At 44.1% G+C, this 27267-nt stretch overlaps 1 protein-coding gene across 3 annotated transcripts in view; it reads right to left on the reverse strand.

Annotated features, from left to right (window-relative positions):
- Positions 1 to 208: 208 nt before the first annotated feature.
- SEMA6A (semaphorin 6A) overlaps positions 209 to 27267 on the reverse strand; it is a 136466-nt gene continuing 109407 nt past the window's right edge. For 2 of the 3 annotated variants that reach the window (XM_047867338.1, XM_047867335.1), the window contains 2 exons: positions 24112 to 24276; positions 209 to 4524 (listed from right to left, as the gene is read on the reverse strand). In XM_047867338.1, coding sequence (XP_047723294.1) covers positions 3326 to 4524; positions 24112 to 24276 — 1364 coding nt within the window. In that variant the 3' untranslated portion in view covers positions 209 to 3325. The remainder of the gene's footprint in view (positions 4525 to 24111; positions 24277 to 27267) is intronic. The other variant, XM_047867340.1, reaches the window with a different exon arrangement.

Genomic DNA, 27267 nt, shown 5'->3' on the forward strand with positions numbered 1-27267 from the left:
GTGATGGGGGAAGGGTGTGAGTACTGTAAACAAATGGGTCTAACCACATTGTTATGGATGCTCTGGAAACCCGACAGAGATGGGAAGAAGAGTAAAGTCCAACCCCAGAAGGGTGGGGTTCCAAAGGGGAAAATTAAGAGATAAATGAAAGCATTCAGGACACAAATGATAATGTAGAACAGTCTTGTTTTATTACTTTTAAGTCATAAAGAGCCTTTTCCTTGTTTTTTTTTTGTTTTGTCTTTTTTTCCTTTTTTTTCTTTTCTTTTTTTTTTTTTCTTCCCATTTTACAACATACATTAAGTCATGAATCAGATGTTAGGGGATGTGGAGATGGAAGGAAAATTGGTGACGTCACAATATTTTTACAACTTTACAACAAATATAAATCTGAGTTTGTTGCATCTACCAGTGTCTAGCAAGGGTGGAAAAGCAAAGGCACACTCAGGTTTATGGACCCTCCCCCCACGCGCAGTGGGGAAAAAAAAAAAGGGGAAGGAAATGCTTAAATGCAAAAGACCAGCTCAATACAAGTGGGCATTTCAGGGAGAACACAGCAAGTGAGGAGTTGTGGGGATGTGGGATGGAAGTTTTGACACAGGTCTCCGTAACACGGCTGAGGCAATGATGCTCACGCGTGGGAGACAAGACAGTGGGTGCTGCGTGGCCAATGCTCTTGGGAGTCAAGTGTGGGGGAGAAGGTAGCAGGGGGGTGTATACCCATCACCTTCCTAAGTAAGTTCTGCATTTCCAAAGAAAAGTCAAGGTAAAAAACAATTATCCCAGTTTCTAGAAAAGACTTCACGGTTTCAGGGCACGGAATTCTCAGGAGGTGAACATTGATTCCGCTCACAAAACAAAATAAAAACAGGACAACACAAAACAGCAAAAACCTAGCCCACATGGCAGCAAAGCTGCAAGGGATGTTTACAGGAAAGGAAGGCCATATGCACGTGTCCTCATTACACACCTAGGTCTCTCATTATGGAGGTACCACGTTTTCACCAGCCACCTCAAAATTGTCCAAAATAGTCTTTTTTTGAAAGTTTTTTTTTTTAAAGACAAGACTAAACCCAGAAGATCAAACTGGAAATAAAAAGATAAAGAGGCCACCAAATATACTGTTTAACTGTTTAAGAACACAACAACCCAAAACAATGCTCACTGTTTACAGTATGTTGACAATTTTTTTGTTCATGATAGAGTAAACAAAAGTCCCCTCTGTGTGCTCCAGCTAATGAAAACCAGGGGGGAGCACACACCCTCCCACCCCACCCCCGTACAAACAATAACAACACAAGGATGAAGAAAGTTTTTAAAAAATTAAAAATCTTCCACCCCAGTCAATGTTTTTGCAGCATCCGTTGTGATTGGCTTTGTACTTGGAGTTACTCATCCATCATAGCAGGGACCAGCCCGCCTGCATCTATTTCCACGTCATTTCTTTGTGTGCAGCGCACGTGTGTGCTGAGCCCATGGCCTGGAGACACCTCCCAGGTGCCTGGCAACCGCACACAGCGTGCTCTCCAGCCAGAGGACACAGCAGAAATGAGGAGCTGGGACGTTAGACCCTTCTCTGCTGGCCAATGAGGATATCACCATGTTGAAATGATCTGAGAATCTAAGGGAAGGAGGGAACGCTGGAGGGAGAAAGGGTATTGCCACCCACAACACTGGGGGCCATGCTTGGTAGCACAGCCAAGGGGTGGGTGGAGTTGGCACTAGAAGGAAGTGTGAATGGGAGGGCGTGGTGCCGCCCAGCTCTCCCAGGCTGCAGGATTATTACCATCACCACTACATTCTTCTTCCATCTGCTAGATGCTAATCTTCCAGAGGGCTGGAGTGGGGGTGGGGGGAGGGAGGGTCAAATAAATATCTGCATTTATTTCAAAAGTGGGGGGAGGGGAATGTATCATAACGACAGTTTACAAGTGTACACAACTCAGGGTGTAAGGCACAAATTTACATGTGGAAAAGAGGCTATTCACAGATGTAACCCCACGAAAAACCCGTGTGAGCAAACCATTAATTTATGCAAAGTAGCAGCCAGCGTATTAATTAGTTCACACCTTTAGTGGATTTTGTTTGCGGTCTCACATGCAAGGTGAAATGAGATGGGTATCACAAGCTGGTGCCTTCACAGAAAGTAGGAACCACTGACAAAGCCATGTTGGCAGAAATGGGACGCGGATGTGTCATTCTAAAAGTTCCTCTCCCGGTTGCTTTCGAAGTTAGGATCTGGAAGGACTTTTAAGCTAATTAATTTTTTGCATGTTACAGGCCAGAGACCTGACCAGCAAATTAACTGGTTGATTTGAATAAATATTCCCCTGTCAACTTTTTTCCTTTAGCTAGAGATCAGACAGTCCAAACACAAAGCTCAGAATTCCAGCTCCAACTTATTTACTCAGTGAATTTATTGTAAAAATAAACTCAATTATTCCAGTTAATGGATTTCACGTTAAATAGTTTAACTTTCAAGGGGCTTTCTGAAGAGCTGTTCATAGGATGGTATATGGAAGAGTCCTTTCCTTAAGGAAAAAAAAAAGGGTGAACAATAAATAAAGAGTTACTTGCGTTAACGGTCACGTTATTTCATTAAAAGAGAGGAGCAGAAATCTATGACATAGTTGCCCAACATGGCATTAATCTGCTAATAACAGAAAGCTGTAACACTGGTGGGCATTTCACAGTATCTGAGCATAGTAAACTTCTGCCATTGTTAAAGTCTGAGTTAGAATTATCAATGAATCCTTTATTTTTTTGTCTTTTGAATTTTCATGATTTTTAAAAATGTATTTGTGTTTTGCAGGTGGAACGCCAGCCCTGTTCGGCAGCGCCCGGTGCGGTCATGGACAAAGACGTTGCAGTCGTTCACCTGTGTGTGCGTGTGTGTGTCCGTGTGTGTGCGCGCGCGCGTGTGTGTGTGTGTGGGGGGGGGGTGCGCGCGCGCGCCTGGGTGTGAGAGCCTGTGCGCGTGCGCGGGTACGCACGCGCATGCGTGTGGGGGTGGGGGTGGGTGGCTATGTGCTTTTGGCTCATGTTTTGTGATGATAATTTAAGTCTTTCGTGAGTCCGACCTGTTGCACGGTGTTCGGGGAGAGTGAAGTCCGAGAATGGAGGTGAGTCCCGCGTCGCAAACCTTCACCAAACCACGTGGCTCAATTTCCCAGAGTCCCCCGGCATCCCCGAGGGGGACCCAGCGTCCTCTGCTCCGCCGCGGCCATCTTGGTCTGGTGGGTACTCAGGCAGTGGAGGGCCTCGCCGAGCTGAGCGCGCGCCTGGCCTTTCCAGCTGGTTCGACACCTGACCCCTCCCCCTGGGATTATGTACACGCGTCATTGGGCTTCATGGATGTGGAAAGGGGGGCAAAGGAGGGTTTGGGGGGTACGTCCGGCTTTAGCGAGGGTGTGCGCTTCAGCCCCGACCTCGTCAGCGAGTTGTAGGCGTTGAGGCTGGGCTGCCGCGAAACAGTCACGGCCTGGCCGGAGGGCGGCGCGCCGTGCACCTGGATCGAGTCCACCCGCTGCGGGGCGGGGGGCGGGTTGTCTCCCCGGCCAAAGCTCTGGTTTCTGGACAGGTGGGAGGAATTGGAGCAGTTAGTATTGTTTCTTTTGAGAGTGGTGGCCTGGTGGCTTCTCGTGAGCGAGTTCGTGGGGTAGCTCCTCTTATAGTCAAGGCCGTAGGAGGAGGAGTGGTGCATTTCCAGCCGCTTGCTCAGGCCGTTCTGAGACAGGGAGGCTCCCGGAGGGCCCAGGGAGGCCTCCCGCTGGGGGACTTTGGGGGGCAGGCTGTCCAGGTTCTCCACGAGGTTCACCCCGTGGTTGGGACTCTTGCTGCTGAGATGCTCCTTGATGGTCTTATACTCCAGGGTGGCCGCCTGGTCCTCCAGCGCCATCTGGGCCACCTCGCTCATTTTGGGCTGGTCCACGTACTCATGCGGGTAGCCCTGCTGCGTGATGGGCAGGACCACCACGCTGGGGATGTGGCTGGGGGAGGCCCGGAGGGGCAGGTCCGTGGGGATCACGGGGGAGCCCATGGGGGGCATGTCCTTGGTGCACGCATTGATGAGGTTCTGGTTCCTCTCCCACTCGCGGCTGCCGCGGCTGGGCTTCCGCTTCTGCTGCAGTGTTGGGGTGGACTCCGGGGTGGGCAAGGCCGCCAGGTCTAAGTGGTGCTGATCAGCCTTGATGAGCATCTTGGCCGTGTTGCCGGGAGTGGCGAGCTTGCCGTTGTGCATGAGTGGTGTGAGGATGGCCTCCGGTTTCGGGTCTTTGGACTGGCTGTCCCCAAAGAGGCCGCTGAGCTTGGTGACGCTGCTCATGGAGCCCCGGCGCGAGTGGGTGAGCTCCTTCTCTTTGCGCTGCACGGCGGACACGTCTTTGCGCCTGTGGTCGCAGACGCAATAGACGATGATGCCGGAGAAGACGGCCCCCATGACAAAAGCCAGGATGACCGCAATGGCCAAGAGGGTGACGGGGACGAGCTGGTCATGGCCTTTGAGGTAACTTTCCCGAATCACTCCTGCAATAGACATCGCATACGGTTTTAAGACATGAAAGCACACCGCGAGGCTTATTTCGGTTTGAAGTTCACCCCGTTAATTAATAACAGTAATAAGTGACAATAGCACCTCTGCACAACTTGTCTTGGGGCGCAGCTTGCCAAACGTTAACTAATTAACCCCCCCCCTCCCCCCGTGAAGTATGCAAATAGACTTCCTTTGTTGCTTCTTTGTGTTCTGAAAAAGTGCTTTAACCTCTGTCAAGTATATGCTCTTTCTACTTTGTTTCAGCCCCTGGAATATGACGATTTTTCATTTCCAGAATTTGTCCCGCCTCCTTTCCCCCTTCGTCTTTTTTTCCATCTTACCCTCATAACATTGGGATAATGGAGATATTTTGAGTATGGGAGAGGAAGAGGCAACAATTTTATGCCCCTTAAATGAACAAATGGCACAACCCTCTAGGCTTCCAGGGTCTTTTCTTATGACTTCTTTGTGGGGCCCGTGGCCTCTATCTGGAGAAAAGCTGTGTTTGCATTTCAGGCAACTGGAGGAAAGAGCACGTGTGTCATTTACAGTGAAAAGAAAACAGTTAAAGCTCACATTACAAATGTTTATGCTGATTTTGTATCATCCTTCTCAAAAAAAAAAAAACCCACAAAAACCCATGTGCACTCAATTTCAGGTAAATATGCTGAATATGTGAATGAAGCTCTTCCCTTCCTTAAACTGAAAGAATATTTAAGGGGAAGAAAAAGACCATTTGGGGCCCTGTAGTGGGTTTGAGAAGCGTCAGGTCTCATTATTACAGTTAGGGTTTGCTGCCACGGTGAGATTCTTCAGCAGAGCTAATCTCTTCAATTTAATAAAAATTATGTGACTACACCCGTCAATAATCTTACACTACATTAACCGAGATGCTGTATTTTTGAAGAAAGTTGCTTTCTTCCTGTTCCTGCTTAATCAGCCACCAAGCTGAGAGACTCTAATCAAATGGAAACACTGAAGCTCTTAGTTTTTAATACCAAGTGAGAATACACATCACAATTGTCAGATCTTAAGTGCTTGATGCAGTAGCTAAAAACAAAATCTCAAATACCTCAATTCCTGCCTCTGGAGAGTGAAAGAACATGAATACGTTAGAGACACTGCATGGGCTGAGGAAATATAAACATTGTTCCTATTATGGAAATGATAGTAAGACAGAAAATGTACCTTCTCTGGTCTCAGGAGAAACATTTTTCATCTACTAAATCAACTCTTTCTGGAATATGTTTAATGTATTTTACTGGCAGATATTGCTGGCACAGAATTAGAATGAAGCAAAATGAAACTCTTACCCCTTCCTAAACCCACAACATGCAACCCTTCAACTTCTGCTGAGATACTTTGTAACCATCACAGCTGAGACCTTGAAGAAGTGCAGCTTTGTCATGGGATCTTTCTGCTAAAATATTTTGATTGGTGAAGCCCTGGTTTTAAAACTCAGAAGCCTTTGCCTGTTGAAAAGAACATTCTCTTTCTCTTTTCTTTCTAAACATTCCTCCTCCCCTCAGTTGTGACATCACAGTTGGTTGCTGTGGAAATGATTGTCCTGTGACAAAGGATTGTGACTTCAGGGGCGAATAAATAGAAGCAGCAGATATCTCTTGAGAAACAAAGATTCTGTGATTAAACAAATGCCCTTGGTAATGAAGGGCAGGGCAGGCACTTCACCCCAGGGAAAAAGTCTGTAAGATGGCAGGATTCTGAATAATTTCCAAATGTGACACTTCTCAAATATTTCCAGATTTATCTTTGTGAACTTTTAAGGGGGTAGAAACGGAGAAGCAAAAAGCAGCAGGGGATTCAGCTATAACTCACACCTTTTATATCGTGGAGCTCCCCAAACGGTGAGGTGCCTTGCATTCAAATCTGTTTTAATACCTAGTCACAGAGGAACTGTGCTAATGAAAATTTCTTCCTTAAATTTGCATTTCCTTGTTGTAATGCTGAAATAGCAACTGATTTTCTTTCAGTTTTGATTATGTTTGGTGTTCTATTGAACATCATTTTTAACCACCTACATACAATGGCACAAAAATGTACACCTGTGAATAAAATGGGTTTGATTTCCCTCATTGACTTGGTGATCTCAGTGAATTTTAACCACAGGGTAGACCTCGCCCATGGGGTGGGGGTGGGGGTGGGGGGAACTAGGTAAATTTTTCTTAGCGGGTATTTCACGGATCTCTTCTTGGCAACACTATTTATGGGGCTGTGTCTTCCCAATAAATGCATACTTATAATAGGTAGTTATCTACAGTTGACTTTGGTATTTTACAATTTAAATTGCCTCTCAGCTTGAGAGGAACTGGGAAAGAAGAATAAGGCTAAAGCAGTCCCATGTATTTTATTCATTATTTAATTGGGAAAAGTGTAAAAGTTTCAAGGTTATCCAGGGCTGCTTTACTTTTAGTTCCCAAATATTCCTCTTTGATGTCTGAAGGTCCTTGACTGTCTTAATCTCATGGAAAGCACTTGCTCTTTTACTGGGAAGAACATTTTTAAGGGAATAACATTTGAGTTCAAGTTTTTGGTTGTTAACAAATCAAGTACGGTCTGACCTTTGAGAAAAATGGTGTCTCACCCCTCCCCCGCCCCCCATCTCATTTTGTTATGTAAATAGTGCCCTTAAAAAACTCGCATTCCCTTCAGTTTTGAGATCACTACCATGAAGCAGGTGGCTTCCCTCATCTGCTTGTGTAAATTCAGAAATCCCATGTCCAAAGTTGCAAATAGATCAGAGATTAAGTTGAAAGCGCAGTCAAGAAGATAAGAAGTTCTAAGTTATTCTTGGAAAATGCCTTCCAAACTTAAAGCTTTCTGCTTATATCGTGAAAAGGGCAAAGGGGCATTCATGGAAATGATTGCATCAACTTTGTGACATTGGTCACTGTCAAGAACTAAACACACTGGGTTTGTCAGAGGGGTGGGGGTGCAACCAGCGCTAGCGGTCTCCGAAGGCCTGGGGTCTTAAGCTCCCGCTTGCTGTTGTGTGACCTTTCTGGCAGGTGACTTATCGTCTCGGGGCCTCAGTTTTTTCATTTGCAACGTGGGTTCACACTCTTAAAGCCTTACGGGGTTCTTGCAAGAATCTAATGAAGTGACGAATAAGAAAGAACTTAAATGCTGTAGTTTGCTGGACAAATCTGAAGGTCAAAAGAAGCCACAGAAGAGAAGTGGGTTAGTAGCTCACTGAGGGCATAAGAGTAATAGTCACAGCTGCTCCATTTCATCCCGTTTGTTATGTATGGGTCTCCCTGGGGAGGAGGGCGGACCTGTCCTTCCCAGCTCCAGACCTTGTGCTGTCCAAATGCTGCCAAAGGGATGATGTGTTGAGGCAACATAAGAGAGCACATACCTCTGTTTCAGGACTGCCTGTAGGTTCTGCATTGTGAAGTAAGTAAAACAACAAAAGCGGGAAGTGTTGAACAAAACACGGTGATTATAGACTTCTGGTGGACTAATAATCTTGGATTCAGCTCCTTGAGGGCAGGGACTCTAGTTTGTATGCATTTATAACCTTTACTATCACCAGGGATCTTAGTTGGGCACTTGATAAATGATTATTGAATAAATGGGTTTGCAGTACATTGTAGAGACCCTTTTAAGTGGGCCTCTAAAGTTGGTGGGTCATTTTCGGAGTGACCATAACCTGAAGTCACAGAACCACATTAGATCTCCATCCATAGAACAGAATATAATAATACTAACATCCATTAGACAAAAGAAATTTATAAAGGTGCTCCGTGTATGTTCAAAATGATAATGAGGAACTATTTGAAAAATCAAAAGAAATTCATTCTGGGATAATTCCAAAAGAGATGTTGAGGGTAAATGAGTTATTTGTAACAACTGGGTGCTCTGGTGGAATTAAATAATTGAATAATTCAAAACAAATACAACTCTTTAAAGGGAGCTGGCTGAACATCGTTGCTTCTGAAGTTGCATGGAAATCCTGGGGAAGTGGAGGGGCCTTTGTAGGGTGGCATACTCCATCTCCAGGTATCTCTCTCCCCGCACTGCCCTCCCCCCCCCCCCCCCCCCAACTAAGAGGACCAATAAGAGTTGGCTTCTCTATCCTGGGGCATTGAAATGCCTTCCTCTACCAACCCCTGGGCCTTTTACTCTCACCAGTCGAAAATGGGGCATATAATGAAAACAGTATCTGAAACAGCCTTTGCATTGATTCATTAACCACCAACTATTTCTCACCAGTCATGAGGTGCTAAATGGTTATTCTTTCCACCTTCCTATTGCAGGAAGTAAGGCACACAATGGCTTAGAGATTTCTCTGAAATCATGTCTTAAATTGGCAGAACTGAGAAAGAATAGAATCTTCACTTTTTTCCCCCTGAGGTGAGAGAGTTTTTAGATGCTGGAGGGTTGCAGAGGGAGGTCTCAGAGGGGCAATTTTAAGCTCTTTGGAGGCTGAAGCAATGAAAAGATTATGAACAACCCCACCCTCCAGGCCTTGCAAAATGTAATTAAAATAAGAACAGTTACAAACTTCAAGGAAGTCCAACACAATTCTGACTTTTCCCACGATGACCACATGAAGGCGTATTGAAATTTCAAACACCAGATTGTTATATACAATAAGGTTTCCAGTAGCCCTTCTCTTGGGTTCTCTACAATTGCCTAGTCTGCCCTGGAAGCCCAGTGCCAGGCTCTGGGACAGCAGACGTCAGAAAAGATGCCCTCTTGGACTGTAATGTTCTTGGTGCCTTCAGCAGGCATCTCCTGAGCACAGACCAAAGCACTGTGCCAGGTTTTGGAGAGACAAAGGTGAAGGAGGCACAAACCCTGCGATCCAGTTAAGGGAGAGGGCAGGTGCTCACATGTGAGCATCCAAAGTGTTTGGAAGCATCAAGAGATACACTGCTTCTGCTTCAGCCTAGGAAGTAGCGTTTAAGGCAGGCCTTAAGGATGTGGAGGATGGCAGCTGAAGCAGTAAGCTGAAGCAGTAAGAACCAATGCACAGAGGGAAGGAAGTGAAAGCTGTGTTCGTAATGGTCGATAGTCGAACTCCCATCTAGTCACTCATGCTATAGACACCAGCCACTTGGCTATCATCCTCTCACTTGCTTCTGGACTTTCACATAGTCTCTTCCCTCTGTCCGGAATATCCCTGCTCACCTCCCACTCCTCTGACCCTCTCCTTTAGGCCTCGGCTTAAAGGAGGAAGCCTTCTCCAACTTCTTCCAACTGGGTTAGCTCTTTCCTAAGTTCCCCAGAGACCTTAACTTCTCTCTCTTAACTCATCACCTTTACATTACTGTACGTTTGTTCTTCTCTAGGAGGGAGATACACCCCTAAATTCCCAGGCGTAAAGGTGCTCAGTAAATATCTGTTAAATAGTGAATGAATGCATGAGTACTTGTAGAGGCAACAGAAGAGTGAGAGCTGATCACCATTTGGAAGCAGGCTGTGAAAAGCCTTGAATGACTGAAAAAGACATGGTGGACAAGCCAGTTTTGGAAGGAAAGTCTTGGTTAATTTACCTGCAATTCTAAGGGTTGTCTTGCCTGAGAAAGCTGACTTCCAGCTTACTCTGCTCGACGTTGACTCCATTATTCGAAAAAACTACTGGCTTCAGAGTCAACAGCTTTGCCTCAGAAGTACAGGTAGTCCGCCTGAGTTTACTATAACTTTTTAAAATTAAAACTTGTTCTCCACTATACTTATCCTATAGAAGCATCCTATAGAAGCTGGGAGATGTCTGTTCTATCAAAGCATGCAACAAGACACACAAACGAAAGTACACAAAATCACTGCACCTGTTGAGCTAAATACCAAGGAGGAGCCCTCCCCATCCCCACCAATTACCTTGCTAAGTATAGGAGCCCCTGGCAGCTAGGACCTTGAAATGGTTAAGTGCGTGCTTTCCCCTCTCACCCCTGTTCACTGGACTGCCTGTTTCGGAGCTGCTGTGATATGATGGATGTGTCTGTCTCCATAGTGAAGTGATTAATAGGCATCTGTGTAAAGCAGACCCGATGACCACAAAGACAACAAAGCCTCTCTGTGTCCTTTAGAGACATATGCAAAGGCAAAAAGGAGAATGGACATTTCCTTCGCCGCGGAGCCAGAGAGAGTTTCGTGTTGGGTCTGAGAGCTAACAAAGATGGCAAAACACCAAGAAAAGCCCCCGGAGTAGGATCCCCTAAAAATAAACCCTTGATTTTCCTTTATAGTAAGACAAGCCTGCAATTTCCTTGAAATCCTCATAACAACTTGGGTGAATGGAATCTAACAACCCAATTTTTCTTGTTTGAAAATCTTATTGCAACAGAATGCCAGGCTGACAGTCCTACAAGGCACTATGAATGAATGAACCAATCATAGGCCAGGCATCATGGATGCTAACCACAGAGGACAGGCTGTAATCCCTGTTAAGGAGAGAAGAAAACAAATAGGGGAAAAACCCTCACTGGAGACAATTTATCCTCAAAGCCATGCCCCACCCGATGGAGATGACCATACTGAAAACGCAGTGGGAACTCTCTGTGGTTATCTCGGCAGGAAGGAGCCTTCTTCTTGTCTTGGGGCATAACGTGATCCAGATGGCTTAAGAATAAACTGAACTGTCAGCAGCCTTGGAAATGGGCTCAGAGTTTATAACTCAAACTTTCCTTTTCCTTTTTATTGTCCTTTTTTTTTTTTTTTTTCCTGGCAGGCTGAAGATTAGGTACTAGGAGGCGCCATGGTCTTCAAGATGTATGAAATTAATGACTGATCATGCCAAAGTAGAGGCAGCTTCCTGGCTGCTTAATATCCTCAGTTCAGAAGCTGTTTTAAAACTCACATATTGAAATAGTGCTTACTGTGGTTGTCTGTGGGTGAATCTACTTCCAGTTCTCTTACCTTTCAAATTGATGCATTTTTAAAATTGTTGTTGTGATGCCATCACAGGTAGAAAAGGGAGAACGAGCATGAAGTTCGTTCTATTTCACATTTTTTTAGAGGAGAAATAGCTTCATTTTCCCTTGTGTCAGTGGAAACCCTGGCATCTCTGATCCTTCTCTGCTGTACCCTTTTAGACATGGCACCACCAATGGGAATGCTACCTCCGTAGCATGGATTGAAGTCTAGATTGGGAGTCATGATGAGATAACTTAAAAGCCATATCCTGAAATGTGGGTCAGTGTTTTCACGTGTTAGAACTATCACTGTCTTTGTAAAGGTGATGATCATTTCAGATGGGCAAAGTTTTAGCAAAATTTACATGGTTTATTTTCATTTTTTTATAAAGCTTTTCTTTCTAATTAGACTGGAAACCGAGTGTCTAAGGAGTTTCTCCTGAAACCAGACAAAACATTTCTATTTTCCGACTTTCTAATCCCATCTTCTTCCTTTGCTCTCTCACAAGGCATCAAAACCACAAAATGGGGAAGTGGATCTCCCACTAAAATTTCACTAATACTGTGAAATTCAGGTGATTCTTTGGATTATTTTCAGCGCTTTGATTTTTTTTCTCCACAAAGCAAAGACGACACAAATAGGAGGAAACAAGGCTGTTTGAATACTAAAGCTGCCAACTTAAACTTGCTGGAGATGTCAGTCTTGGGATCTGGATTATGAATGAGGCTGGGTGTTACTGGTGAAGAATATGAACTGGTCAAGAACATGAACATAACGACCTGGGCTTAAGTCTTGGCTTTAGAACTAACGAACTTTGTGATCTTGGACAAGTCACTTAGTCTCTCTGAGCATTAGTGGTGTTGGCTAGCAGATGGGTGTCATTGGAAGGATTTAATAGATTAAACGAATGAACGCATGTAAAGCACTTGGCATTGTGCAGGACATTTGTTAATGGTCAATGTACTGTAATGGAAGTGTTTCTAGAATTTCGGACAGGTTACCTGCCTTGTACAGGGTCCAAGGTAGACTGTTTTAATATGACACTTTGGTAGGGTTTGATTGTGTCAGCCAAGAGTAGAAAAGTCAAGATTAAAAAAAAAAAAAAAACGGGACGCCTGGGTGGCTCAGTCGGTTAGGCGTCCGACTTCAGCTCAGGTCATGATCTCTCAGTTCGTGGGTTCGAGCCCCACATCGGGCTCTGTGCTGACAGCTCAGAGCCTGGAGCCTGCTTCCGATTCTGTCTCCCTCTCTGCCTCTCCCTCACTCATGCTTTGTCTCTCTCTTTCAAACATAACATATACGTTAAAAAATTAAAAATAAAAATATAAAACAAAATATTAGAGAAGGACCTTAAGTAGGATAACACATAACAACTTGGAAAGTGTCCCAAATCAGTGTTGCTCGATACCAGCATCACCTGGAACTTGTTAAACATACAAATCCCCGGGTCCTACCCAGACTTTCTGAATCAGAACCTCTGGCGTTGGGGCTCAGAAATTTGTGTTTTAACAAGGCCTCCAGATGATTCTTATTTTCACTAAAACTTGAGCAACACTGCCCTGCGTGACACGAATGGTATGCCAGAAAACGAACGTTTAAAGTCCAGCCTCATGGACTACTGAGGCAATGCATTGCCAGACTTTCAACATGATTTCTAAAATAAATAAATAAATGTGGTGCTCCGTGGTCAAAGTATGAGGCTTTCGTGGGTCTCGGGTATGACCGTTCTTTACTGCGGTTACCGTATTCTGACAAAGAATACGAAATTGACGTGATTTTGTTAGACAAACAAATCCCTCACACTTTCCCTTGGTACCTGACAGAAGCTTGACATATGGCCGAAAACACAGCAGCGCTGCTGTAAGAGAACCAGCCCAATTTGCTAGAGCAGAGAGCTTTTGGAAAAATGCCTGTTGTCTCTTTATCTGCCCCAGCATGAAGACACAGAGGGGAATTTCTGAGGCTCCCCATCTCTGTCACAGAGGCCATCAGGTAGTGGTTGGTACTACAGAGCCCAGATATGTCCTAGATTGGGTAGGCCCAGTCAGAACTGAGTCCCAGGGCCAGAGGAGGCAGGTCCTCTGGGGAGCTCACCTCCGTTGGAGGCCTACAGTCTTAGGTCACCTTGCACCGACTCCGCTCAAACAATGCATCGCCACCAAGCAACCTTAGATAGTGGTGGTTCAGGGCGTCTTTCCTCCTACTTTTGCATGATCAGGCGAGAATAAGCAGCTCAGGAAAATTCTCTTATATTTCTGGATTGAAGGAGGGACCGGAGCTCATTCCCCAAACCAAGGTCCTGCTTTATAATATTAAAAATGCCTAGCACAACAGTGTACTCAGCAGAGCTTAGTGCCTACAGATCTGCTGAGTTGAACTGAATCTGCAAATCCATAGAATTATATAAGACATTTTAAGTTACATTAAATTTCTGCTGTGTGCTTTTTAAATCATGCAATGTAAGACCCATCAGCACTTAGGGTATATTTATTGCCTTAACAAATGTCAGATGATTGTGTCCAGTGTTATCTATTATTTATGAATAACAAGAGCCTGCAGGACTGGAAACGATAAGCTTTAATATGTCCAAAAGGTTAGGCATAATGCAGATTGCTGCCCTATAAATTTCTTGACACTATTTTCCCTCCTAATAAAGCACTGTCAATGGTGACTATACCAAACTTCCATTATTTCTATACAGTTCATGACTGCCTCTGCCTTCGGTGAAGAAATGTAATTGCAGAAACATACTTAAAAAGAATGCATCCTTTTAAAAATTATGAAGTTTAACAAATAAGTGGAGTGGGAAATTCCTATTATCCCATTAAAAATGAATCTGTTCACAAAGACGGTTCCCAGGCCGTAGGCTTACAAGAGCTTAAGAAACATTAATTAAAGATGACAAACCTCCGCACTGCCTGTAATTAGCTTTCTGACACCGATTAAGATCCCGTCTACTGTGCACTCGGTATGTTTGAGGATAGCCCACCTAATTTTCAGTAGTGTACTGGAGGGCCTTTCTGTCATTGAAGGTGCTGGGAGACTTACATGTGCTGCAGCTTGTGTGGCTCCGTGCAGGCCGGCAACGCAGCCCAAACGCTTTGCAGGCCTCTTGACCTGTCCCTCGCACCGCCTGTGTCTCCCTGGGCCCGGTGCGCAAATACAGCTTTTCCGGCCTCTTTCTCTTTATGGTAAGGACGTGAGTTATGCATTCTGAGCAATGCTTGCAGCTTTTGGGGCCGTTCTCATGTCCAATGTCAAGAAAGAGAAGCTGTCTTCAGGAAATTTCCTACTTTCCACTCTTTTGCCCTTACTGGACCACTTTGTCTATGGAGCAGTGAGGTTTGCAAAGTGAAACTTGGAACAAGCATTTTTTTTGGGGGGGGGGTGGGTCTGTTTTACTTTTAAACTCTGGGACATGAGGCTATCAGTAAGTTTTGAGATAAAGCTAATATTATGTTTCCATTATTACACGTGATCCAAAATACAGATGGACTCTTTACCATTTTATTGTTAGGACAAAACAAATTTTAGATGAACACCATGCAGTTGAACCAGTTAAAGAGCAAATTTTTAACGACTCCAGATGTTCAGTTAATAAGATCATGCCTAACTTAGTCCCTGTAGTCCTTGAAAGTTCCATTAAGCTGTCAGAAAACTTTGCCATTGTGCGTGTTTTTGTGCAAAAGATAGGAGAGAATGGAAAAAGATTGAGGGGAAAGGGTGGGGGTAAAATGAATTCGTGTCAAGGGTGATGTGGCTTGAAAAGTGGCTACAGATTAAAGGTAAGAAGCACCTCTAGGACGTGAATTGGTTTTTTAAATGCCCTAAGGTTTAAGTTGCTGATTTTAGAAGAAAAAATTCAAGTCTCCAGAATCATAATTTAAGCCCTTCATTTTTTTGAGACAATGGATGTTAGGTTAAAAAAAAAAGTTTTAGTTGGGATCTCTAGAAAAGGAGAATTCAAATATTGGCGTGCAGGCAGGGAGATGAAACACCTTTCTACATGGCTGACATTTAACTTTTTTTTTCTTCTTCTACCCTTTCCACAATAATCTCATCAAGACCTTAGATAAATTCAGCAAGTTGTCAGGAGGATACAGAATTAATTAGATCAAATCTCCGTCCCTGCCTACACTGCTGCAAGTACAATTCGAGCCTTCCACACGGGTTTCCCAGTCCTTGCCCTCCTCCCCAGCACATGCTACATGGAAACTTCCACATCACCTGTGGGGAAGCCCAGTGCCTGACCCTCTTACTATACTGCTTTCCTCAGTTATTCAAAGGAAAGCCAGAGACTACAAATTGACTCCTTTTCTGGTAGGTGATGGAGAAGTATTAAATATAGTGAAAATAAATGGTGGCTCCTGAATTATCATTCTTTCTCAGGTCCCCCCCTTTCCCCCTCACAGTTTCAAAGTCTGATCTGGGTGAAAACTCTGTGCCATGTGCAACCAAGTTTTTCATGAAAGAGGCAGAGAAGCCCAGATTTGGAGTTCAGCTTGCTGGGGGCTTTACCTAGGATAGAGCTCTTTGCTTGGCAAGAAACATCTACGAGGTAAATGCCAACGATGTGTAGAAATAGACATGTTAGATCCAAAACGAATGCAAAATTCCAATTCCCAAAGTTACTGTGTATGTGTAACTAATAACCTAATACTGTTGAGTGATCTCTATTATTTGTCTGTCGTCCTCTTGATCTCTACCTTTCCCTCCCTCCCACCCTCCTTTCATCCCTTTTCCCCACTCATCCTTCTTCTTCCCCAACGTTGCCTGTAGCTAGAGCCCAACCCCCTTAGCATGACTTTTAAGGCTCCAGACCACCATTTCAATGTCCGGTCCCATTCTGGACTCTGTAGACTCTCTCACTTTGGTCACAGCACATCACTTGTCTCTTTATCATTCATTACACTCTCTACTTGCCTAACTTCATGTCCTGGTCATGTCACTTACTGAGCTTGAAATGTCCTTCTTCTCCCTTTTATCCTTTAATACTTTACAAGGCCTTTCTCTAGCCCCGAACTTGGATCTGAGTTATGTCTCTCTTAATCCACTCTCAGAACTCTACTGGCCCCTCTTTCCTTTACCTCTCTTACTCTCAGACTTCACTTTTGCCCCACTGGCTAGCCAGGAGGTCACCTGCATGTGCCCCCCTGAAAAACTATAATCTCCTTGAGTTGAGGACATACGTCGAATTCAGATCAGTATCCAATGTAACACTCATTTTATAGATAGCACCATTAGCTGAATGTCTGTTGAACGTATGAAGAAAGAAATTAAGGTTTTTGGTTTGCCTTTCTTTGAGACTGGAGCTGTTGTCACCATTATTAAACATATTTTCTGGTGCTTTCTGAATTCCAGTTAATTTCCTCTAACGCCATGGAAATGGAAAACAAAAGCAGCCATATAATTAAAAAAAATACATATGGTTAACATCAGCTGTTATAGTTGATAAAAACCTGAGGTTCAATAGAATTAGAAAGAATCAATAGTTTTGGGGCTCTTGGGTGGCTTAGTTGGTTAAGCATCTGACTTCGGTTCAGGTCATGATCTCACAGTTCATGAGTTCGAGCCCTGCATGGGGCTCTGTGCTGACAGCTCGGAGCCTGGAACCTGCTTTGGATTCTGTGTCTCCCTCTCTCTCTGCCCCTCCCCCACTTGTACTCTGTCTATCAAAAATAAATAAACTTAAAAAAATTTTTTTTAAATACAGAGAAGCATATAAATAATAATAATAATAAAATAATAGTTTTAACTATGCCCCTGTTTAGGAACAGTTTGTTTTCTGAGCCTTTCTCAGTTAAAAGTAGCATTTGAAAGCCTGTTTTCCAGTGATAATCTTTTAATTTTAAATCTATCACATTTCAAACATGTATGTAACTTCTGGTGATAATTCTCTGAAATTATATCTAATAATATTTTTCACAGAATGAAAATTTTAATTTCTCTTATAAAGGTTATTCTAGGCTTTCTAAGAGTTAGAGGATAGTTGTAATCTAGAGATTAGATATATATTCATTGAAGTCAAATTATCAGCGGTCTCTTTGAATAGGATAGCCAGGTAGTATACAGAACATCTCGTTAAATTTCAACTTCAGCTAAACAATAACGTTTTAGTATAAGAATGTCTCAGGCAATCCGTGGGACATAATTACAGTAAAAATCATTGGCTTATCTGAAATTGAACTAGGAATTCTGTATTTTATCTAGTAACCCTACTCAGTCACTGCTAAATAATGTCCCACAAACATTCTTTAGACCCATCTCCACCTTGGAGATTACAATAGTTGAACAGAGAGTAATAAAAATGATACTAAACCTTTATGGGGTGGGTATAGTGCCATTTACAAATTGAAATACTAATGGACTGAATTTCAAGAATTGTATCTTGTTTTTTCATCATCAGCAGCAATAGCAACTCAGACGTGTTATGAACTTTGAAGGCTAGCTTTCCTGTAACATTCAAAAACAGACGTAAGTGAACTTGAATTCAGAATGGTTGTTGGAACGACGGTGGGCAGTTCCCTGTCTGCGTCATGTCCCTGGGCTGTGAGCATGCCCGTTCCCACCGGTGCAGTCAGTCATGGAGTGTGGGGTGGGAGCTGGACCCTCTTGCCCCTGCCTGCTCGCTCGTAGGCTTCCCCATCAGACTGAGCCCTTTTCTCTGAATTCTCAGAGACTGCCCTCCCGTCACATTTAAAAATGACTGTGGTACTATAGGTTTTGCTAATAAAAGCTATGCAAATTACCACAGGCTAGGTCTTTTTGAAATAAAGCTCAAGCTGTTCAAAAAAGCCTGACTTGGGCAGCATTTCCTCAAACCTTAGAATATGAATCCTGTACCAAACATACCTCACTCCCCGCCCCCCATCCCCTGCCCCCTTCCCGTCAAGTGGCAGGTTGAAGGGAAGGGCTAAAGAAAAGGGGCTGAGAAACCTTTATCAAGGGCTAAGTTCCTTGACATCAGCCAAGCTGTCTTCAGTTGTCTGATATTTTCTTCTAAAGCCTGCCGTGCACACTTTTGCCTTGCTCACACAGGCAGTGGTGATCGGAGAGGCTTTCTGGATGCACTTTGGTGTGTGTGTGTGTGTGTGTGTGTGTGCACGCTTTGTCTGGCAGTCCACTGGTTCTTGGATGGGAACCGTGTCTATCTCTCGTGTAGCCTCTCACTCCTTACTGGCGTCCAACACTGTGCTATGGAGCCAGTAATAAATTTTGCTTGAGACGCCTCAGAAAACATTTTTGTTATGGTAATGTTACTGAGGAAATGGCGGAGAAAATCTGGCCCAAGTTGAGGAGTCAGGCAAAGAAGAGAAGCTTGTTTTTCTTCCTTTACTGTTGTCATCAGTGATACTTTTCCCCATATGTAAGATCACCTACATAAGACTTGATAGGAGCCAAGAAATAACTTACCCCATTGAGAGAACTGGGGCCCTTGAAATTCCCCAATCCATTAGATTTGAAGCATTGGAGGTTGTTAAAACGCAAGGGCACTCAAGGCCAGGCTGTGGTATCTACAATACTCACCCCAAACTGGATTTCTCAACTTGTTAATGAGGAAGGCCTACCTCTGAGGGGTTGAGAGTCAGAATAGGTAGAGTTTGAATGAGAGCACAGGGAAAAAAGGGTCAAGGGTAGGTTATTGCCAGGTCAGGGGAACACACTGTATCACGCACGGGTCCTTTCCAATTCAGAAAAGGAGACTGGCAGCAGAAATGCCGAAGCTCAGCTCTCTCTAGGCCACAACTTGGGGAATAACTCACTGCAAGCATCACTCGGGCGCTCACTGCTGGTCTAAAGTCTCACCAGACGCTTAACAAGGCTAGAATGAGTGATTTCCTTTTAGTCTAAATCCATTTTGCTCTAAACAACTACTTGGCCAAACTTCTCATCCCCACTCAGAGAGCTCAGTAGTTGGAAGCGCACCGGATCGTATCATTGCAGCACTCAGAGCCCAGCCATCGGCAGCGTGGTGGTTCTACATCTTATCCTTCCAAAGGCAGAAGCGAGTTTAATCCTCACCGGGCTCCTATAATTGCCCCGGGCCAGAGTTACCCAGAGCTTAGTCAGGCAACTACAGTACCACAATTTCAGTGATTCCAGTGAGACTCACCGACCATACTCTTTGCTTAGTATTTTTATATCCCTACACTTCCTGCGTTCGTGTTTACTTAGTATTTTATTTAAATTACCTTTAAAATAGATTTCAGATAGAAACTTTATATCATTATCACAAATGGGAAAAAAAAAGCACGTCACTTTTCATAGATAGGAAGTAACCATAAAAAAGTAATTAAAAGCAAAACAGTGTTAATTCCAGCTAGCTACAGCTGCCTGGCGAAGCCCCTAGCCGAAAGCCTGTTTTTTTCTTGTCAAAGCAGGAGAGTAGCACGTTAAGGGAGTTGTTAATGATAGAGCCTCAAACAGACTTCTTCCTCAACCTAACCCAGAAGACTGAAAGAGAAACAAAAAGGGTGTGATGTGACCTTCTTCCACAGGATTCAGTACTCTCAATGCCAGGATCACCAGAGGCACCTAAATCATCTCTTGTAAGGTGCCACATGTCCTACTTGGGGGGGGGGGGGGGCTACTGCTGTAGGTGACCCTGCGTTGGAGGAATTGTTGATAAACTCTGTGATTTTAGAAAATTCTATTCAGGGGGGCGCCTGGGTGGCTCAGTCGGTTAGGCGTCTGACTTCAGTTCAGGTCACGGTCTTGCAGTTCGTGAGTTAGAGCCTCGCGTCGGGCTCTATGCTAACAGCTCAGAACCAGGAGCCTGCTTTGGATTCTGTGTCTCCGCCCCCCCTCCCCCTCCCCTGCTCATGCTCTCTCTCTCTCTCTGTCTCTCAAAAATAAATAAATGTTAAAAAAATTTTTTTAAAAAGAAAAAAAAATTCTATTCAGGATTGTTAGGAAGGGTGGGCAATATACTCCTCATCATATTTTATGTATCTTACTGTAATATTATTTCCCCAAGTAAAATTGCTCACACAGATAGCTTGTACATTGATTAAAACATACTCAGCATCTACTGTATGTTTCAGTTTAAATTATTCATTTGATCTCGAATTTAAATTCTATTTCTACCTCTTTTTCTTGTCTGCAGTGAGTGTATCCTCTTAACTAAATGTAATTGGTGACATCTCACTTTAAAGGTATCCCGAAATATATAAGCATACGACAGTGCTGGCATTTCCACCCAAATGGGAACATCTCTGTATAGATTGACCATTTTATCTGTTTTCTGACAGCTCACAAGAACTCTCGCAAGTCTGAAGTAGGGGATTTCCTTCTGTTCTGATTTATTCTTGGGACCTAACACCAGTGGTCAGCATTTACATATTATATTGACGCTACGCAGCTTTCTTGGCAGATCGGTCATGGCTAATTCCCTCACGTATCTTCCAGTCTTCTTGGAAATAAGGTTTTATAGTATTATTACTATTGGTCAGAAACAAGAGGCACAAGAGTGGCTATTAATTTTCAGTATTGCCTAACCTAAAAAAGAAAGCTCTTATTTCTTTTGCTGTGGAAAGGGAGGTGGGGGGAGACAAGCCAGATCTAAAAATAAAGTGGATTTTCTTTCTTATTCATATGTAATTAGAGCCCCTTTGTAACTACTCATTACCACCTCAATGGTTATAAGATGAATAAATAATATATATTTTTAAATGTGGCAAAACCAAGAAAGAAGTAGCCAGGGCTGCATCCAATTTATCAACTTGGTGATTAAAGGGCTGGCTCTAGCGGCTCCAGACATCTAGGGACCCAGAGATAAAACAGTGCAGTTGGCTGTGTTTTTACTAATGAATCTAGGGCTTGAAAGATATCAGGCAATTTTAAAGAAAAGCAGTAAGGACAAGAGACGTTAGACAAGGCCAGTAGGGTAATGAAGGGCAAGGCCAGTTACTGAGAGAGAAAATTACTTCATTTTCTGTGATAATGCTTCTCTGAGCCTCACAGGCCTCTTCTCACGCTTTGTTAGTATGCCTGTATGTGTACATACAGCCTCAGAATGCTACTTACAGTGTAGAAGGAAAGAGCCTTGGAACATTCCACAGAAGGGCAGAGAGAGGGCTTGGGTCTATTATTTTGAAAGGGGGAGGCTGAGAACAATGGTAGCAGAAGGGGGTTAGATTGCAAGGTGAGGATTGGTGCTTTGACAGAATGTGAGGGACGCACAGGATTAAATCAGGACGAAAGACACAGCGAGGAAAAGAAAGAAAACAGCAAGCAAACATACTCTGGAAATGCAGCATCTTTTGGAGGATGAGGTGGGGCAGAGCGGGACCAGCCCAGTGATGTTCACCATGTCTGGCAGAGCAGAGCTGTGGGCTCCTTTGCTCACTGGCCTTTATTCAGCCAGAATAAAAAAGGCATGGGACACTTGACTCCTTAGCTAGCTGGTGAGCGGGACACATTTTCTGCTTAGCGGGGAAATGTGTGATATTTTAGAAACAATTCCAGAGTATATTTAGCTCCTAAAGCTGGGGCACACAAATGTCACATTCCCATGAGACAATTGATCCAGTGAAAGAGCACCTGCCAGAGGCCTTCGCAAAACCCAGGAAACCCTCGCATCCCAGGAGATGCTGCACACACGGATGTGACATCATTAAGGCACCCACATCAGGGAATGAGAAGAAGCGAGGAGATCACAGATTGGGCCAAGCTAAGGGACGTCATAATGAGTCAGAAAAGAAACTGGACTTTTCCAACAGAGGAACGCCATCACCAAGTCCAACCACACAGTGCTTGGCAAAACAGAACAGAAGTTTGAAATAAATCGTGAACATTAAAACAGAAAAACAATTCAGAGCAAAATGGAAATTAAAATCATAAAAATCATGGTAAAAGGAACATTAAGCTACATTAAAAAAATTTTTTTTTCTGCATAACAACCCGTTGTCATTGCCCCATCAAATACATAATCAATTGTCAAAAACCAAACTCGAATTTGACAGGGCAAGGCAAGGAGTTAATAGCACAAGAACAGTGATCATGTTAAACACCCATGCAATCACCTCTGCCACCATTGTCTGACAATTTGTAGACTGCTTCCAGCTTTGTCAATATTCATAATAAGACCCAAGAGAATGAACAATGCCGAATTTTAAAATGATCTGTCAAAGTGTTAATTGGACTCTTTGATAACCTCCATCCCTTGGGGGAGTTAACGATTGGAGAAGATTCATGCCACCCGTCTCAGTGAAGTGAAGAGGAAATGATTGTAACCAACAGCTAGATATTTGGCTGACATATTTAATGCTTTACTGGAAAGGCCGTTTGGTTTTTCAGAAAGTTGGCAGTGGGCAAACACGAAGCAATTTTACAGAGCCGTCTCTTCTTGAGAACTCGGCCAAGACTCCCACATCTGCGATCTGGAGCCACACATAACAAATAATGGCACATGCTAGGGCTCGTGGCCTGATGTGATAGTTCTGTGCCACCACTGAGGAGCCTCGCGCTTTCTAGGGAATGGTAAAGGGAGGGATGCCTCCAACTTCAAGAGGCTGCTGAGACAGAAGCTGCTGTTTTTAAGATTTGGGGCAGGGAATATGAAAAGTTATAGAAGAATAATCAAAGTGATTATGGGAACGTGCTTGAGCACAAATTAAAAGGGCTACAATCTTCACTTTTTAGCACGTAGAGCAGCAGAGTGTATGGCACTCTCATGACATGAGTTGCAAAAAAGAGGGTGAAAATTGAGCATGTGAAGTCTGCCTGGAAAATATCATCTAAAAGTCAAGATGGAAATACGTATAGAGAAAACCCTGAGGGAGGACATGACAGACGGTCTTCCAAAGGGTCACCATGGCTGGTCCGTCCTTGAGACTCAAACCCTTGCTTGGATGAAACCCTTGAAAACATATAGAAGTGAACAATTCTGAATGAGGGGAAACAGCTCACAACATAACTGGGCTTTTCAGTCTCTGATTTACAAGACTGCTTTTTGGACAAGTAAAGGCCTCTTTGGTTGCAGCTGCAGCTAAAGTAGGATGTGTTACCAGAAGCAGCCACTGGCGAGAAAAGAAGAGGACATTTCCTGTCTCTAGTTGAGCAAAGAAAGCAGGGGAGAATTTAGGACAGTTCACAGTAGAGTCCCTTTCATTGAGTGCAGCTTCCTTTCCATTTTAAATGCATAGCAATTCTGCTTGATTAAATAACATATTTTTGTCTTAGCTGTTGTCCTCAAAGGGCAATTACAGTACATTGCAGGACCGCGGCTCTATTCAAATTCAGCACCACGTGCGAGTGAGAGATGCCACCAGCCAGAAAAGGCTCTGCCCTGCTATTTCTCCACTCACCCATTAAAACGGGCCTTTACTTTGATGACACGCACACGCTGGGGCCGGCCCTGCATTCCATCCAGTTAGGGAATGGGAGAAGAGGACCCAGTGTTGAGGTCTGAGCTCAGAGGAGCCGGGGTGGGGGGAGGATCTGCACTGGGCCAAGCTGCTCCCCTTTGGGATGGAGGAAGCTCAGAAGGATGTGTTATTTGTTTTGTGTGGTTTCTCCTCGCTGGGGGTATAATTTAGGATCGAGCCTGGTGCAGAGAGGTGTTTTTTGAGGAAGCTTGGGAGCATCGTGTGCTGGGGGTGCCTGAGATGCTGCTGTGGCTCAGCTGGAAGCAGTTACACAGCCCTCCTCACTTTTCCCTCCCTCTCCCCACCGAGGAAGAGGCATTTCCAAGGCCTTACCCTTCTGGTCTTGGTGATTACGGGAAGACACCGCCCCCAAAGAGTCTGTGCTGTCGGGTGAGTGCAGCAGGTCCTTCCAGTCCAGCTTTCCCGCCCTAGACTCATACCCCTCTTGAGCCGCTGCATCCGACGTGGTGGTGCTGGGCAAGAGGGAACTGGAGTGCCCTGTTTTCATCATAAATACAGTTAGGGAGAACATCAGCGGAGACCCCCACATTGCCTCGGCACAGAGGCCAAGAGCGGGACACCCGAGCCGGCAGTAAGCCTGAAAGGAGACGGCCTGAGAAAGAACAGGCTTGAGGGGTTGGGGTTCAGCAGGAGACCCCCCGCCCTGGCTGTTAGAGGATGAAGGGCCAGATCCTATCTGGGCTGCTCTCTGGGTGAGCCTGGGAGACTCCCTCAATCTCTCTGGGCCTTCGTTTTCCTCGTGCGCCAAGTGGGCATGTTGCTTCCCTCCCCGCGTTGGGAGGATAGAAGCAACATGGTGGTGAAAGCACCCAGCAGTGTCCAACACACAGAACACGCTCAAGAAGTCCTAGTGTCCGGCTTCGGTCTTCCCTCAGCACTGGTCAAGGCGGGACGGGTCTGCTCTGGGGGGTCACCATGTGTGACTGGCGGGGCAGGTGCATGGTAGTGTTACAAACAGTGCCGCTGTCCTGAGCCTTTCTCACAGAGGGTGTGTCTGGTTTTCAGCTTCGACTCGGCCTCATAAACTTCCTATTTCTGAGAGAAGTGCCCGCCTGCCTCCACCACGGGTTCCCTGGGATGGCAGCGTCAGCCGCCCCTTGTTGCTCTGGCTGTGCCTTTTGTGTGTCATTCCAGCAAAGCCAGTTTCACAGTCTCATGACTCCTACCTCGTAAAGGTTGTTCTTGAGGCCACACTGACTGACGTGATTCAGATTAGAAAGGGAGAGCTTTTGGGGATCCAGAGTAGCCTACCACAGGAAAACATCAGAAAAAGAATGGCCAGGTTGGGAGTTAGGGCCGACACTCCGGATTTTTCCTGTGAACACATTCCTCTGCTTTCCTCCCATCATGCCACAAGGCTAAATACAAGTGGCACCAGGTGCTCTGGTATAAACTGTTACGATGATTTCAAGAAGCCCCACTACCTATTCTCTCTCGGAGAAAGAAAACTTTACCTCTCTGTGATTTCCGAGTAGAGTCTATGAAACTGTCTTACCTACAGCAGCCTCTCGAACAATGTTTAAAAAGATATCAAGGCAACTACTGCGAATTTGTAACCGGTGCCTCTGGTAGAAGGTAGGGTGGATTCACAAGTGGTTCCAGCCTTGGGCTGCGATCACCACGTATGTGTTCAATAAAATACTGGTGACCAGAAAGAAAGATTAGAATGAGCAATACTCTGCATTCTTCTGTTTTACAGTTAGCATGGGAAGTTGGATTCCCAGGAGACTTTAATACTGCACGCGACAGGCAACATTTTGTTCGAAAGATGGCGGGGAAGAAGCAGGGAAGCTAGGTGGCTCACCTAAGCTATATTGATTTCTCTGGAAGCACCACCCTTAAATGCCACCACAGAACTTGAGTAACATTTAAGAAACCGCTTTCTATGTAGAGTTTGTTTGGCTTCTGCACAGCCTCAGACATCAGCTTTGTTGCACAAAGTCTGGTTTATATCCAACTGTTAAGAACATGTTCATTTCAAACTCAGGAATGCCTGCACCTAGACTTTATTTTTTTAATTTTTATTTTTTTACATTTCTGGGTTTTGCTTCTCATCTCAGTGCTGATAAGAGAACAGAGAGGTAGGGAAATTAACCTGGACTTGGAAATACAGAATTTCTTTTATTTCTTTTTCGCTTATACTGAGGTCTAAAATGTAGCCTCCGTTTTCTACTCTTGAATTCTGCACCGCTCTAACAAAATGTATGGCCAGCCTAAGAGAGCATTCAGCACCCAGCATAAGCAAACAATGAGACATTGCTTTGTAGGGAGTTAGAAAGGCGGCAAGGAAAAAAAAAACCCAAACAAACCCTTTTCTCCAAGTAGCAGGAATTTCTGTTACCTGAATTGATACGCATTTTGAGTACTTTCAATTTAACTGTGTTCAAGGGGCAATTTTATGGTAATGCCCTAAGTATGGTTTAGGGAGAACATTTCTTAATACGGTAATCTAGGGGAAATATATGCCTAAGGGACACATTCTCCGTCGAAAGATTTCCTGGACCATATGCTGCAAATACATGGAAAACTCATTGGTAATGGAAAGCTATGGCTATGAGAGGAAATTAATGTGGACCAGATGGTAGTTAGGTAGGAAAATGCTTTACACAAATGTGAGAAATCAGCTCCTTCCTATGGCTGAAGTGTTAGTCTAATACCCACCACATCCCCATTTTCTATATGTAAATCTAGAGAAACCATGCATCCGATATACTCAGAATTAAAAAAAAAAAGTCGAGCAGCATGAGGTTTGTATTCTTTGGAACTTATGTGTGAGGACAGGTAACACGTGCCACTGGTGAATCAGAGTCAAAGAAATTCTCAAAAGTTTTAGGACTGCCTTGTAAAAGCATCATTAAACAGCAGTCCTTAGTTTGAAATCAAAGAGGTGTATTAGTATTGCTACTTCTCTAAACTTAAACACGTTAAAAGGAAATCACTTATCTTCCTTTTTAACGTCTGACACTACAGGCTATGTAATTTTTTGTGCATTCATTAAGGGTCCCTGCAACCAAAATCATGCTACAAAAATAGGCAGTCATTTGTAGATACGGTATTACAAGTCAGTAGGTTTGGAACCTATAATTTTGTCCTGTTAATCCACTGTGAAAGGTCATATTTTAACCAGTGGACCTTATGACATCTTCTTCTTCTTCTTCTTCTTCTTCTTCTTTTTTTTTTTTGAAGTAAGCTCTCCACCCAGTGTTGGGCTCGAACTCACGACCCTGAGGATCCAGAGTTGCACGCTCTACTGACTGTGCCAGCCAGGTGCCCCTGATATATTATTCTTATAATATATAATAAAATAGATAGATTTTAGAAGTTAACTTTAATATGCATCATATTGTTTCTCTATATCTACAAGTCTTTGTGATTCCAGAGGTTAGAGACCCTTCAAACTACTATAACTTATTAACAATGACTGCAGCCAATTAGACACAAAACAAGAGACATTAAATCAATACAAGA

This window comes from Prionailurus viverrinus, chromosome A1 (assembly GCF_022837055.1).
Source record: "Prionailurus viverrinus isolate Anna chromosome A1, UM_Priviv_1.0, whole genome shotgun sequence".
Lineage (NCBI taxonomy): Eukaryota > Metazoa > Chordata > Mammalia > Carnivora > Felidae > Prionailurus > Prionailurus viverrinus.